Consider the following 16957-nt stretch of genomic DNA (forward strand, 5'->3'; position numbering starts at 1 on the left):
CTAAAAAGAGTTCCAAATATCTCATTCCAACTGTTCAGATAACAACTACAAGAACAGATCTGATTCACATTATGGTCAGAATATCTGCGTTTTGTGTTTACCAGTGTGGGAAATTAATAACGTTTACCATTGAAAGAGGCACTTTATTTCCAGATCTATTTTTATGGATGATGTTTATATTGTTAGGATATGGAATCAAAACAATGGTACAAATGAAATGATTCCTTGATGTTATTATTATAGTGACAAAATGACAACATTACACTGTTATGGCATTTGAATAATATACTGTACACTGTATAGGTTTGTGAAAATTAAATAGAATAGAACACTCCAATAAAAAAATAAATGTAATGTTTAAATTGAGATCGCTTTATTTGAATGTGTGTGTGTTTCCAGTGGTGGAAGAAGCACTCAAATGTTTTACTTGAGTAAAAGTATCGATACCACCATGTGGAATTACACTGTTACAAGTAAAAGTCCCGTATTCAAAATGTACTTGAGTAAAAGTGCAAAAGCATTGGCATCAAAATATACTTAAGAGTACCAAAAGTAAAAGTATGCAAGTTTCCAAATGTATAAAATCCTTTGAAAATAGCAGACCTACTACAAGCGTTAAGTGTCGCTTTGCGATGTTTTGTGAGCTTGTAGTGAGATATATATATAGTGTGTGTGTGTGTATGTGTGTGTGTGTGTGTATATAGGGCTGAAATGGTTAGTGTATGTTTTAAATCTAAATCTACAAAGCAACTAGTAATTAACATTTTCAAATAATTGTAGTGTAGTAAAAAGTATAATATTTGTACAATATTTGACTGAGATGTAGTGTAGGAGTAAAAGTATTGAAAATTGGAAATGCTCCTATTTTCAAGGCAATCCATGAATTAAAGTCTCCATGGGGTGACTAATTGATAGGAAAAAAAAGTCATTTTGGGGGAGAACTATCCCTTTAAGAAACCGGAATCGTAAAAAATCCTAAAAGGTCCCGTAGTCCACGAAGTGGTACAGCCTGGTGTCTCTGCTGCGTCTTCGAGGAGGCTGGACGTCCATCACGGCGTTCAAGACCGCCGGCCGTTCACTTGCGCTCGCTCTGCCTTTTTCTTTCTCATCTCTCTGCGTTATTACTTCCTCCACCAGCAGGTCGTATCTGTCCCTCATGTCCAGCAGCGCCTCCAGCTCCTCTCCCTCCTCCTCCCCGGGCAGGGAGGAGTCGCTCCTCAGCCGTAGAGCCACGCGGGTGCTCCTCCTCCTCATCATCATCGTCGTGTTCTCCTGGTGGAGGAGAGACCTCCAGGGCAGGACCAGGGTGACGGAGGGGAACAGTTCCTCCACCGTCGACACAAACTCCTTACATGACGATAAGGAGGAGCCCTGCATGGAGGAACAGAGCGGTGTTGATTTTTGTCGACTAAAAACAGTGGTTTTCAACCCTTTTCAAGGTCTATTATTTATTCAGCATTTGAGCCACGGAACCACCGTTTGATGAGATTTAGCCTCTCAGACCCAACCATGTAGAATATTTTGTTGTCTTTGGATAAGATTTTGTCCACAATTCCATCCATGCTGTATTGATGTGGTACCATAGGAGAGATAACAGGCAAACATTGATAAAAATAACAATTCTTCTACATTTTCTAATTGTGTTGACTTCTTATAAATGAAGTAATGCTGATGAGAGCATACAATGAAACCAAATGGTTTCCATTTTCAATTTCATTTCATTTCATTTTACACTCAAGAGTTAAAGATCTATAAGGGTCCATTTGGTAACCAACTCCCCATCATTTAGCTGGGGACCACCTGGAATCTCTTCAAGGACCACTGGTTGAGAACCACTGGACTAAAACTGTTTGTGGACTACCTTTTTTTCCTGCATTAGATGACTGACATGGAGCCCAGACTCGCCTCTATATATCCTCACACACAGATGGAGGAACTAACTCACACACACACGCGGACGGACGGACGGACGGACGGACGGGTACCTGTGCGTTGAAGCTGTCTGGCTGAACATCCATGTTCACCCAGACGGGTCTAAACAGCTGCTCCTTGCTGTAGGCTGCGTCCAGCAGCCTCAGGGAGGCCTGCAGGACCTCATGGGTTTGGAGGCGCAGGTAGACGCCCCAGGACCCACCGTGGGACGTCCCATCAACCAGCTCCAGGAACTCCTGCATGTGCATTTAGTTTGGAACTGAGTGTTAAGTGTGTTGTTATTGAAAAGCCAGCTGTGGAACACTTCTCCAGTCCAAATAAGACCTTTCATGGCCCGGCCCAGGAGTTATAAAACCCCACCTTAGAGTTATAAAATTGCACCTAAGATGTATAAAAACCCACCTATTCCCATAAAACAAATGTGTTATTCTTGACAACACAGACTTTTTCCATGATTAAAAAAGGCTTTCCTCTTTATGGTATGACATACTGACGCCGTACCTGTAGTGTGAGAGGGGGGTCTTTGGTGCTGCTGTCAGGTCCTGCTATCACTGGGACCCCCGGCCGTCTGCTGTCAGAACCAACCCTGACCACCAGCATAGCACTACCGCCATCTGCAGGAACGTGACAACAATGCAGGGAAGAAATCTCATCTTTACTTTATATGACACGAGATCTAGTGAATAAATGTAGTGGCACATGCAGGGTAGGGCAGGAATGTAATTGTTGTAATGTAATTGAGAATTACATGAATTCATTGAGAATAACAATGAATTGAGAATAATTGTAATGGAGAATAACAGAGAATGTAGCTGTTCTCTGCTGCTGTGCTGGTTGGAGGGTTGATTGATTGATTGATGTACTTTATTTAGTAAGACATGAGAATAACAGTACATGGAAGTACAAATTCACAATACAAGGTCTACTAAACTGGTAGACTCATTAAGCACTGAGCTTGTTTAAGGGTGGAGTCGGAGGTAATCAGGGGAAGGGGAGACACCTGGCCACTGTCTCTCCACACAGTATAAAACAGGGGTTCCCAAACAATTTATCTCGAGACCCAAAAGAAAAACTCTTATCTCCCCACGATCCAAACCAGTGAAAATAGCCAATCTACACACTCACAATGCGTTGTGAGCGTGTACATCGTCTATTTTCACAACTTCTTAAACATTTGTTTTCTAATTAATGGAATTTATTTTGTGTTTGTATGTATTTATCAATTTATTTTGCTTTTTTTTGCGTCTATGCAAAGCAAATATTCGCACATGCACTTCCTTCAGATGCAGGTGCGTTGGACAGTGTGACAACTGAAGCATCATGAAAAAAGTATTTCATGAACAAAAATCATGAGCTCTCACTCAGCAGCATCAGCTTTTATTCAAATTAACAGACGTTTTGGTCCCTCTGTCTGGACCTTCAAGAGTGTCTGATTATTAGCCTAAAAGGCAAACAGAAATGTTTTTTTTTTTTTTTTCAAACGTTCTAATGTTCAATGCCAAAAAACACACACACACACAATTCAATCAGAATCATTTGTATGACAATAAATCTCTAAATGTTGTAATGGTGACAGGGTGACGGCCCCCTCCCTACCTGCCAGCTGAGATAACAGATCTGCTCGGTCAGTGATGGTGATCCATCGCACGTCCAGGCTGGACCTGTCCGTCTGCTCAGACAGCATGTCGTTGTGTCGTGTGGGTCTGAAGTAATCCATCGGATCTCCTCCAGGATAGAATCTCCTGACACGGCCCGGCTGGCCTGCAAACACAAGTAGCCTAATATATATATACCTGTACACTACTGCAGGGGCATAAGCATGCCCCGTGGTGTAAAGTAACTAAGTACATTTACTCAATGCTTCATTTACTCGATGAATTGAGTACAAAGAAAACAAGCCATAGGCTTTCTTGGGTTTAAAATCCTATTAGCAGACCTGGTATTGAACTGTACTTTCCTGTGCTTGTCTTTGCAAACTTAAATGTTAATATAGTATTCAATCGATCAATCGATCAATCAAACTCAAGTACTGTACTTTAGTACAATTTTGAGGTATTTTAATTTAAGTAAATCACATTGTCTGTACTTTTACTTCTACTCCACTACATCTCAGAGGCAAATATTGTACTTTTACTCCACTACAGTTATTTGAAAACTTTAGTTACTAGATAGGCTACTTTGTAGATTTTGCTTATTATTACATAACATACTTGAACCACTTCAGCCCTGCATACATTCGTTTCAACCCTAGCAGGTCTTCATCAGACCTGGTTTTAACTTATTACATTTTTCTAGCTGGGAGCTAAGATACAGTGGGAAGGAAGGAAGTCGACTTCCCTTCCTTTTCTAATGTATTTTAGCACTTGTACATTTGTGTTGGCATGTGCGTGCTTCCCTTTGGACACTGTTTCTACTGGAACTCAAATGCTGTGGGTATAGCCTGGTGTTTGAATGCTCCATTAGTTTGATGCATATGATCTGTGTGACGTAAGTGTTCATTTTGTCGACTAAAACTATGATGAAAAATGTTCGTCGACTACCTTCTTTCACTTATGAAAACTAAATAAAAACTAAGCTACGATGACTAAAACTAAGACTTATAAATATTGACAATTTCGTCAACAAATAAAAACTAGGCTAAAATGTTAGTGAGGGACTAGTGGAGAAGAGATCCAGTAGAACTAAAAGACATGCCATTTTATGTTTGGTTGCGCTCGGGTGTTGTGCTCTGAAAATACCAGATCTACAAGCTCACAACACGTCGCGCTGCGACGCGTTGTCAGCTTGTAGATCTGCTATTTTCAGCATGCAACCAAGTGTAAAATCAGCCATCACGACGGCATCAAGACACCACCAGAATATATTTTAGTCGACTAAATCAACTGTAGATTTAGTCGACTATAATCTTATGATATTTAGTCGACGAAACTAGACAAAAACTAAAACATTTCAGATGACTAAAATATGACTACATCTAAATTTGCTGTCAAAATCAATACTGCCTCATATTAAACTCTGACTGGACAAGTAGTGTCTCTTACCGGCTGCTTGTTTGAAGGCTGACAGAGTGGGTTCATAGATGTCGTAGTAGACCCTGGATGGGTGGCTGTTGTCCCGTACAAACAGCAGGTCATTGACGGTGGGGTGGTGGGTCTGGCCTTGCCACAGGGTGAGACTAAACCTGGACAATCAGAACAGGGGAGAAAAAAAAATCCAATTCGACCAATAACAGCAACACAGTTTTGGTGGGAATATGTACACAATAGGCAAAAATAATATGAGAGGTTGTTTAACTAGCTTGCCGTTGATTATTTGTATTAATACCCTAGCTCATCATACAAGAATGTTACATAATAATAATAATAATAAACTTTATTTATATAGCACCTTTTTAAACAGTGTTACAAAGTGCTTAACAATTTAAAATCAGACAGTGAACAATGAAATACAATTATGCAATAACAAAAACAACACACAACAGGAACAGTGAGTAAAATGATACAACTAGAGAAAACAGCAGATCTACAAGCTCACAACGCATCACGATGCAACGCGTTTTGACCATATAGATCGGCTATTTTCACTATTTAATTTATTTATTTTTTAAATACAAACTAAAACGGTTTTGGACTTCCACCCAACAGCAACAATATATATTGTGTTAGCGTGGGACAATAGAGACATTGGCCCCGATTCACTAAGAAATGTTTTGATCATATTTTGATCTTACCGGCATTTAAGACAGTTTTCTTCATGCAAAATGTTGTCTTAAATGCCGGTAAAGATCAAAATATGGTCGTACATTTCTTAGTGAATCGGGACCATAGTTGTAACAGTTGTAGTTACCGTGGCGACTGGCTGAGAAGCCAGCTGATGTGTTCCCAGCCGCTGCGAGCCAACAACGCGTGAACAGGAAACGTCACCTGAAGAAACAACTCATTATTTGTCGTATATTAAGCTTCCATGAATGAATGAAACCAAATACAGTACATGTTATTCTACTGTACATACTACTTTCCTGGTTTTAACGCGTTAAAGTGATTTAATTGGGTTAAAGTGATTTAAATTAATTGTCTCGGCCAGGCCGAAAGGCATATGGCGAGAGAGTATGTTTTACCCCCTGTCCGTCCGTCCGTGTGTCCATCTGTCCGTTAGCAGATAATCTCCGGCACCATTGGCCCGGTCGCTGCGAAACTGTGCACACACACTCCCTGGATGCCAATTCAGAACCTCTGCCCCAAATTTTTCACTATATATAGCGCCACCAGGATGCCAATTTGTGCAAAATCCATTTTTTGACATTACTCCTACAGATTTTATCCAAACATCATGCAAATTGGTACACAGCATCTCTACAGTCATGTGATCAACACGGATTTGTCCGATTTCCCATATTCCATCCCGATTGGCTAAGGTTGGCTTCCAAAGTTTGCAGGATTGGTCCGTTTTGAACAAAAGGCCTCAAATTATGCACGCAGCTTGCAATTTCCGTGAAATTTCACACGCACATTCCCACTAGGCAGAGGAAGAAAAGCCACCTTTTTCACAATGGCCTGTTATAGCGCCACCAGCAGGTCTAATTTAGCAAAACACATTTTTGGAACAAAATGCCCCAAATCATGAATGCAGTGTCCGCTTTCCGTGAAAGGCCTAGGAATAAATGGCACAACTTTCACATTGAGGCCACAATAACGTACCTGACCTGGCGGAGACCTGTGCTCAGAGGAGCACTTTTTCTAATTTTGACATGTACTGGGAATGGTATACTTTATGTCGGGTTGATACAATCCTGGGATATTGAAGCAGCACTATGTAGTTTGGGGCATACTGTAGACATATTAAGGTAGACGCCTCCTACGGCTATGAGGCGTCTGTATCTCGGGCGCGCAGATACCATTGGCCAGTAGTCACTTTACATTACATTACATTACATTACATTACATTACATTACTGTCATTTAGCAGACGCTTTTATCCAAAGCGACACAATAAGTGTATTCAACATAGTTAGGCAAGAACACTACTAATCACCAGAAGTCTTAAGTGCATTCTCTTCTAAAACAAGCAACTAAAGAGTATACCTAGCGCTAGGGTAAAAGTGCAATATATCAGCTATATCATATATATTTGTAACAGAGTATTTCTACATTGCAGTATTGATACTTTTACTTAAATACAAAATGTGAGTACTTTTCCCACCACATAATAGTTGTTAAAAAAGTTAGATAGTGCTGATTTAACCCAAACAATACTCCAACAATACAACAAAGAAGGTAGTGTGACCAAATTGAAGCATGATTAAATGTGTCTTTTCTGATCTCACCTTTTGGGGGACGTTCTTGACTATTTCATACATGTCCTCCACCATGGCCCTGGTGTAGGTAGCAACAAACGGAGGAGAATAGGTCACCTGAATGAAACACATCAACATACACACAGTGATGTTGAAGACAAGCATAAACACCCCAAGCACTCCATGTTCTGTTTAATTTGAACAGATCTTAACCATATGCGCTTACAGCAGGGGTCTTCAACAGGGGGTCAGGGACCCCTAGGGGGTCCTCAGAGCTACTACAGGGGGTCCGCCAAATCTTTGTGTGATAGGATTTACTTTTTTTACATTAACCACTTGAACCCTAGAATTCCTTTTCTGGGGGGAACATTAGCCAAAAATAGCAGATCTACAAGCTCTCAACGCCTCGCGCTGCGAGCTTGTAGATCGGCTATTTTTGGCAAAGAGGTGTAGAGGGAAAAAATAGCAGACTAAGTAAAAAAAAAACTCTAATCTGAAACACAATTTTATACAATATAGAGTAGGGGGTCCCTGCTTCATCTCTCTCTCAGCTAGGGGGTCCTTGGCCTGAAAACGTTGAAGACCCCTGGCTTACAGCATACACATGTCTCTTAATGGTCCCATATGGTGGTTCATGCTTGAAGAACTCAGTAAATAATCAATTAATTTATCACAGACAAATTAACAAAAACCAGGACAGGGCACCAGGGACCTATTTTTTTGCTGTATGGTTTAAGTCAGTGGTCCACCAGTGGTCCTTGAGGGGGTACCAGGGGGTCCCCAGCAAAATGAGTTAACATAGCGTCACAATCATTTTTAGCCACTTAGCTTTGGCTATTCAAAAATAGCAGATCTGCAAGCTCATAGCGCGGCACCGAGTGCCGCGCTATGAGCTTGCAGATCTGCTATTTTTGAAAAATCTTGAAAATGTGTGCAAATCTTTGAATATATATATTTTTTAAAGCACATTTTTAATTCAAATCTTTGCTTCTGGGGGTCCCTGGCACAAAACATTTTCAGACGGGGGTCCGCGGCCAAATGTATATCAATTTAGGGGTCCTTGGCATGAAAAAGGTTGAAAACCACTGGTTTAAGTGGTTAAGAGAAATGCTATACCTTCCATCCAGGGGACACGGTCACATCTGGAAAGGTCTGCTCGATCAACAGGAGAAATCTACGGGTGGTGAGGAAAGGAAGAAAGGAAAGAAAGAAAGAAAGAAAGAAAGAAAGAAAGAAAGAAAGAAAGAAAGAAAGAAAGAAAGAAGTTAACAAGATATGCAAGGTAGGGAAATAGGAAGGTAGGATATGGAAGGGAAGGTAACAAGAAAGAGTGGAGAAACGTTGGATCGAGGGAAGAAAGCAAGAGTCACAAATACAGTACAGGAAGCAGTGGCGGAGAGTAACTAAGTACATTTACTTAAGTACAATTCTGAGGTATTTGTACTTTACTGGAGTATTTCCAATTTTCAATACTTTTACTTCTACTCCACCACATCTCAGAGGCACATATTGTACTTTTACTCCACTACAATTATTTGAAAACTTTAGTTACTAGTTACTTTTTTGTTTTTGATTATCATTACAAAACATACATTACCCACTTCCTACTGTATATACATTTTGGCCATTTGAAAATAGCAGATCTACAAGCTCACGATGCGACGCATTGTGAGTTTGTAGATCTGCAATAGATTTTTATACATTAGAAAACTTGTGTGATGGGACATTCTGCATAATGAGTACTTTCTACTTTTGTAATTTAAGCATATTTTGATACCAATACTTTTGTACTTTTACTCAAGTACATTTTTAAATTTTAAGTAAAAAAAAAAAAAAGAGTACTTTTTCCCACCACAATAAGAATTGCTACTGACAGCAGGCTGTCTTATGTGTAATGATCAGTAGAAATGAAGGGACAGGATGGATGTTCTGACCCGGTTCCATTGACCACAGGCATGAATTCAGGAACGTTGGGTCCCAGCAGGATGTCAGCGTTGAGCCACACGGGTCTGTTGATCCTCACGCTCTCGTTCTTTCTCTTCAACAGCTCCAGAGATGGACCCACCGCTCTCAGAGACTTGAAGTCCAGCTTGATTCCTATAGAAGGGGGAGAGGATGTGAGCAGAGAGGGAGAGAGAGGATGTGAGCAGAGAGAGAGAGAGAGAGAGAGGATGTGAGTACCACCATGTAAACATATAGTGAATGACACCAGGGACGTCACAGGCTCTCAGAAGGTGGGGGGGATGGACTTTCGGTGGACTATACCCCTTATTTTACACTTTGGCTATTCAAAAATAGCAGATCTACAAGCTCATAGCGCGGCACCGAGTGCCGCGCTATGAGCTTGTAGATCTGCTATTTTTGAAAAATCGTGAAAAACATTTGTAACTGTCAAATGTAAACAAATTTTGTATTTTCAAAATGTTGCGTTTTTTTGGGCGGATTTTGTTAGTTTTTTTTCGTGTTTTGGTTACTTTATTTCGGTGTTAGGGTTAGGTTATTTAATTCTTATTTTTGCCTGATTTTACCGATTTATTATCAAAAGAAATATATATATTATTCTTTTTTTATTTTTTCAAAAAGTGGGGGGTATGAAATCACAGATCTATGTGAGTGAGGGTGTCGTGTCGTACGCACAGTGAATGGCCGTGACGCCTCTGAATGACACATCAGTTAGGCCTATACAATACATCACTAACAATGTAGGCATTTATCAGACGCTCTGTAAGTAAAACAAGGTAAACACGTGCATTCTATGTATGTGTTTTTATTCTCTTGATAGTCAGCGTGCATACCTGTGTAATTATGACACCACATGGACATTATGTGTATCTCAAAGAGATTTTGATTGTCAAAATGTTGGACCAATTGGCGTGAAACTTTGCAGGAACTCCCACACCCATTCTTCTTTTTCTTTTCTTTTTTTCTTTGTTGACATCATGGTGGTGTGATAACTGTCCACTTCAAGTTCTGGCCTTTCAACTCATGAACCGTAGGTCGTAATATCATTTATTAATTTATTTGTTGTTGTTTTTGTTTTGTTTTAAATATATATATATATATATTCTGGATTCCATGACGCAACTCCCCAGTTCCCATATAGGCCCTGGCCATTTGTGCCAGACTATATTTAGTTTTTTCTTCATAACAAACTATGTTTTAATAATAATTATAACTAGAGGTTTCTAGTCCCAACCTTCCAACCCCCCAACCTTACGACCCACCTGCTGTCAAATAGAAAGCCTTTCTTCTCAGTGGTGGGACCGTCATTGGGCCGCTTGTACTGTGGGTAACCATGGCCATCAAGATGGCAGTCGAGTGTTGTCACTGGGCTGCTGTCCTTGAAATGTGGTTAGTACACCGTCACTCTTTGAGTTTGCTGTAATTGTGATTAAGAGGTCAAACTTCCTGTATCTGGTTGCTATGGCAACCTGCCAGATCAGGCTGAGGGTCTGATAGGCAAATCAGAGAATCAATCAAGCCGAGAGTCTGATCACTGATCGAGGTGGGGTAAGATGCCTAAATAATAGCCATAGCTCTGATCAACAGTCTGTGACGGGTCTTGGAGGCATGTGGAGTGATCCTGTGCTTGCGAATCCCGGACGAACTTCAGAGCTTTTGTCAATTATAGTAGTATAAGATAAGATAATTTGGACACTTCAACACATATTACTCAGGTCGGGAAATCAAACCTGGGACCTTTGGCTTCCCAGGCGGGCTCTCTTTTTAAAAAAGAATGTATATATATTTTTTACTCTAAATTTTTATCACACAATTTGGTAACCCCAACCCGACAATTTTGTTATCTTTGGGTTGAGCTGGGTAGGCAACCCGGCCTGGCGGAGACCTGCGATTTTGTTGTTGGTTGTCATGGCTGCCAGTTCCCACCTGATGTTGTGTGGCAGTTCAGACTGCTCCAGATCGTACTGAATAACTGCTAGCTTGCATAGTGTCTTCAAATGAGGACTAAAGTCTAAGATGGTAGTGCTATTATCTCCTTTGTCTCTTCCAAGGAGGATGACACGATCTCCCATCATGCAACAGTACATGTTACGTATTTGACATGGTCGTTTCCCCCTGAGCTCAACCTTCTTCCGGGAGAAGGTCTTTGGATTCAATTTCCACAGATCGAAGGTCCGGTTCCAGTTTTCACCACCAAATATGTACAGCTCTCCATTGTAGGTAAATGGAGGAGATGCATGACACCAGCATATTTCTGAAAGAAACTGTGCAGGAGGTGTGTTCAGCCAGCAGCTGGTGTCAAACACTCTGAGGAAGTTGTTGTACACCTCATAGCCCCCCCCATAGCCCCCCCATAGCCCCCCCATAGCCCCCCCCATAGCCCCCCGCATAGGCTTCCCATAGCCCCCCTCATGGCCCTCATGGTCATAGTAAACCATAGCATCGCCCCCAAATACAAACATCTTTGACCCGATGATGGTGGCAGTGTGATGCGATGAACCACGTGGTGGCGTTCCTCTGGTGTGAATTAAAGACCAGACCATTGTGCTGGTGTCTAACTTGTAGATATAATTAGTGTATCCAGTCAGCTGGTTGTATCCTCCATAGATAAACATGACCTTCTCCAGGACACAGGCTGAGTGGTTGAACCTCCCCTGTGGAACAGTCCCGGAAACCCTGGGTTTGAACCATCTGTGGGTGTCGACATCAAATGCATAAAGCACATTGCAGTGCTCCTCTCTCACGTTGCCTCCCCAGATGTAGACTGTACCTTCTATCAGCGCAACTGTTTGTCCCCCAGGCACGGAGGGAACTCTTACAGGTGCCACTGGGGTCAACTTCCTCCAGCATAAAGAGACTGTGTTGAAGATGTGAACATCACGGTCTCCTCCAAAGCAGTACAGCTTGTCCTTCACCACCACAGCAGAGAGGAACTGTGTCTGTGGCGCTTCTTTCAGATGTACGGTCCAGCGAATCATTTCACACAGCAGCTCCGCCCTGAATCAGAGTTCACAACTAATGTTCTGCTGATGTTACTAGAAAGCTAGCTGATCGGTTGTTAAAAGCAGCTAAATTGATATTTTGTGTTCGACAAATTCATTTAAATAGAAAATGACATGGGTGTGATGATGACATTGTGATGTCATTGCATGATGACGTTCAGTGGTGGAAAAAGTACTGGAGGAAATGTTTTACTTAAGTAAAAGTATCAATACTGCAATGTAGAAGTAGTCCGGAATTCAAAATTTACTTGAGTAAAAGTACAAAAGTATTGGTATCAAAATGCACTTAAAGTACCAAAAGTAAAAGTACTAAGATGTTTGAAAATAGCCGATCTACAAGCTCATCGTGACGCGTTGTGAGCTTGTAGATCTGCTATTTTCAAATAGCCTAGGTATAAAATAGGGCTAAAGTGATTCATGTAAATGTTACATAATGTAATAATTAATATTTGCAAAGTAACTTAACTAAAGTTTTCAAATAATTGTAGTGGAGTAAAAGTACAATATTTGCCTAGTAAAAGTATAGACAATTGGAAATACTCCAGTATAGTAAAAGTACCTCAAAATTGTACTTGATTTTAGTTAGTTAGTGAAGTCAGTTTTAGTTAGTTTTGTGAACAAAATATCAGGTTTCAGCTAGTTTGCTTTTTTTCTCTTCTTGTAAGCCTACTCCCTCGCAGGCTTGCATTAAAAATGGTAGACTGTATCTTTGTATCCTCATGTCTACTGTTGGACCGATCAGCGTGAAACTGTGCAGGAGGCCATGGAGGAACCCCCACATGCATTCTTCTTCTATTTCTATTGGCCTCAAGGTGGTGTGATAACTGCCCACTTGAAGTTGTGGCCTTTAGCTCTTGAACCGTAGGCTTTGAAGAACCGTAGATTTGTACTTTGTCAGTAAACTCAAATAATGATTTTGTCTGTAAATTCAAATAATTGTTTTTTGATGTAGTGGAGTAGAAAAGTTTGGATTCAAACTTTTAATCGTCTTCTTTGGCTCAAGCATGACATTCAACAGCATTTCGTCAATTAGACCTTTAAGACCTTTAATGTGCCAGACCTTTAATGTACACTCTCAGAGTTATGGGGGTCCTTGACCGAATTATTAAAGGGTCCACTATAGGGGTGTGCCGATAATTTCATGATATGATACGAGGACATCGATACGATATCGATACGAAACGATATATATGGCACTTTTTTATTATGAAAATATATGGGGGGGGGGGGGGGGGAAACGTATGAAAATATATGGGGGGGGGAAAGCAAATACAAACAAATGCTTCTGTTTTTGCGTTATTATTATGCATTATTATTATTTTCAAAACGATATTTCTTTTCCCCAAAACGATACATATCGTCACGAAAACGTATCGCAACATATCGTGGGACGATATATCGGCACACCCCTAGTCCACTACCTTTTCTAGAGGCTAACACGGCGTCCAGCCATTGGTTCAGAGTGTTGTCACTGGTGATGGAAGGGGGGTGTGCCATGATAGGGATGGGCGGGATGGGCTTCGGCATATTGGGGTCCGTGTTGACGTCCGCCTCCAGGATCATTACATCACCTGAGGAGAAATTACATCATCATTAGATCATTACATCACCTGAGGAGAAATTACATCATCATTAGATCATTACATCACCTGAGGAGAGAATAGATGAAGATGATGATGAAGGTTATAGTTGTGTGTATATGATGTGGAATTCCTAGGTGATATACAGTGTGTGAGTGCATGCGTGCGTGCGTGCGTGCGTGCGTGTCTCAATGCTTTGCAAAAAGGAGGCAAAAAGGCTGGCAAAGTGCTGTGCTGTCTCTGCTATAATATGGCGTCTCTCGCCACATATGGCGGAGATCGGAGACACTGTTACTTATAACCCATAGAGTACTGAGTGATACTTATTGCATCAATCAATCAATCAATCAACTGTATTTGTGACTCAGGGGTCCATTAAAAACAAACAACATTAATCAAACAAAAAAAAACACTAAACATACAGAAAAAAACATAAAAACCTCAGCTATTACAAGAGACAATAATACCAGTGTTTCCAAAAAGTAGACCGATAGTAACTTGTAATGCTGAGGCTGGGGTTATCGTGAAGACATATGCCATGATTAACTTAACTGTACCTTTCCTATTTGTCTGTCCTTGACTCCTTGTATGCTCTCTTTTTGTAGGAAATCGGAAAGAAATAGTTAGAATGTGCGTGCGTGCGTGCGTTTACTTTCTAGAGCTTTCCTCATCTCAGACTTGTTGTTGGCTCGGTGATACCAGGTTGCCAGGAGGCCGTCACTGTGGCTGATCTCACCCGTCTGAACCAGGAAGTCCAGCATGTCTCCATCAGTGGGAAAAGAGATGATGACATCACTGGGGGAATCTGATTGAATCAAAGACAGGCAGACACATGTTGCGTTTAGAACGTTTAGAAACACTTGTATAACATGTCAATGCTGTCGAAAACAGAAATCTCTATGTTTTCATGTTTTATTTAATAAATGAATGCCCTGTTTTTATACTATATGCATTGTATGACAGTCAGTGTCACACAAAAGTAAGTGGTGCTACATGTTGTGAGCTTAGATCAGCTATTTATGCTACTTTTCATAAGAAAAAGTGTGTCTGTGGTTTTTATTTTTTATAAATATTGAACCATTGAAAAGTATTAACAAGAGCTTGTGACTAAATAATCACTACATTGGATCCATTGGAACACAGGTTACTCTTTCCATTTCCTGAAAAGTTATGGTTTTGGCCATACAAGTTTTGTGCCCCGACAGGACAGCGACAATGTGTTATTTATCAAATGTTGTAAGTCAGTGCTTTTCAACCCTTTTCATATCAAGGTCCATTATTTATTCGGCATTTGAGCCACGGACCATCATTAGATGAGATTTAGCAATTACAATGTTTTCCATTCCATGCTGTATTGATGTTGTACCATAGCATAGGAGACCATTCTTCTACATTCTCTAATTGTGAAGACTTCTGGTAAATTAAGTAATGCTGATGTTTAACAATAATGTAACTCTTGAGAGCATCAAATGAAACCAAATGGACCCATACGGGTCCATTTGGTTTCATTTGATGCTCTCAAGAGTTAAAGATCTACCTAATAAGGGTCCATTTGGTTACCAACTCTCCATCATTTAGCTGGGGACCACCTGGAACCCCCTCAAGGACCACTGGTGGTCCCCGGACCACTGGTTGAGAACCACTGGTGTAAGTGATGGTGTAGCACTTGAACGCTTCTCAATTATTGCTCACTGGAACCTGTGTCTTTAGTTAGCTATTAGATACAATGTGTTATTTAGCTAACTGGAGTGATTTTATTTCTGTGGCACATCAGGTGGCATCAAGGCATAAAAGAACAAAGTTCATTTTAAAGGCTATTACATGCAGGATATTTCATTAATAATCTAATGGCTTACCAGTCAGTCACTGCCACCATTTAGTGCAGATACAGCATTTGTATGCTCTGGGATATTTTAATAGACATTCTGAGGCATTTTTATTTACAGTATAATTAATTCATACTGGCTTTGACATACTACATTATAAAACCAGCCAGTAGCGTCGGTTCAGCAAAAGATAAAGGTATGGCAAGGTTAGGGTTGCCAACTCCCAGAGATTAAAATAAGGGACACGTGTTTTGGGGCGAGCGTTCTTGTATTCGTCGTCAGGGACGTACACATATAGACTCTAGGTGGTGCTAGAGCACCTGCCCTCTTGACCAGAAGTGCCCTTTTGAAAAAAGGGCACAGCAGGAGTCTTCAACAGGGGTCCGGGACCCCTAGGGGGTCCTCAGAGTTACTACAGGGGGTCCGCCAAATCTTTATGTGATATGATTTTTCTTTTTACCATAACCACTCGAAACCTAGCATCCCTTTTCTGAGGAGAACTTTAGCCAAAAATAGCAGATCTACAAGCCCACAACGCCTCGCGCTGCGAGGCGTTGTGGGCTTGTAGATCGGCTATTGTTGGCAAATAGGTATAGGTGTAGAGGGGAAAAAGAGCAGACCAAGTAAACAAAAAAAAGTATAATTTACTTGAGCACCTGCCCCTCAAAATGTCTGTGCACGCCACTGTTCGTCGTATAAAGCCCTGAGGGATTCCGGTCGGTCAACCACATGGGGGTTTAAGTGCTTAAAAGCCAGATTGTCCTTACCATTGTTGGAGAGGAGCACTGCAGGGATAGTGATGAAAATGAGGAGGGCCACCAGTCCAGCTGCCACACACAACATCAGCTGTCCTTTGGTCAGACAGCCCAGGTAGACTCTCTGATCTCCGTCGCTTTCTGAGTCTCTGGTCAATCAATCAATCAATCAATCAATCAATCAATCAAACAAACAAACAAACACTGTGTACAAATATGTCACGGTCTCAATCACTCTCTCTATTTCTTTGTTCAAGTGCCTATAGGAATTCCAAAGTTGAAGACGTGAGGGGAATTTATTTACAATACACATACCAACTCTCTCGCTGGTTTCATTTGAACAGATCAGCCACATTATGATTATAATGCAAGTCTAAAATGAATGAATTTAAAGGTGCTATTTAAGCTATTTGTTATTACATTATGATAGGTGTTAGTAAACTATATGCCACCAACCTGTCCCCCATGTTTCTCTGTGTCTTCTTCCCTGTGTTGTTCCTGTCCAGAGAGCGAGAGAGAGAGAGAGAGAGAGAGAGAGAGAGAAGGAGGGGGGAGAGAGGAGAGAGAGAGAGAGAGAGAGAGAGAGAGAGAGAGAGAGAGAGAGAGAG

The 16957-nt window shown here is 40.9% G+C and overlaps 1 protein-coding gene across 1 annotated transcript; it reads right to left on the reverse strand.

Annotated features, from left to right (window-relative positions):
- Positions 1–975: 975 nt before the first annotated feature.
- Positions 976–14544, reverse strand: fam151a (family with sequence similarity 151 member A; the record flags this gene model as incomplete). Its single annotated transcript, XM_084056989.1, has 11 exons — positions 14421–14544; positions 13610–13759; positions 9159–9321; positions 8341–8398; positions 7255–7341; positions 5779–5855; positions 4974–5113; positions 3529–3693; positions 2434–2546; positions 1986–2165; positions 976–1371 (listed from the first exon to the last, which is right to left on the reverse strand). The coding sequence occupies exons 1-11, from the start codon at positions 14527–14529 to the stop codon at positions 976–978; spliced, it is 1638 nt and encodes a 545-aa protein (XP_083913115.1). The 5' UTR covers positions 14530–14544.
- Between the last annotated feature and the right edge of the window lie 2413 nt (positions 14545–16957).

Source organism: Gymnoscopelus microlampas (genome assembly GCF_963454915.1).
Source record: "Gymnoscopelus microlampas genome assembly, chromosome: 5".
NCBI lineage: Eukaryota > Metazoa > Chordata > Actinopteri > Myctophiformes > Myctophidae > Gymnoscopelus > Gymnoscopelus microlampas.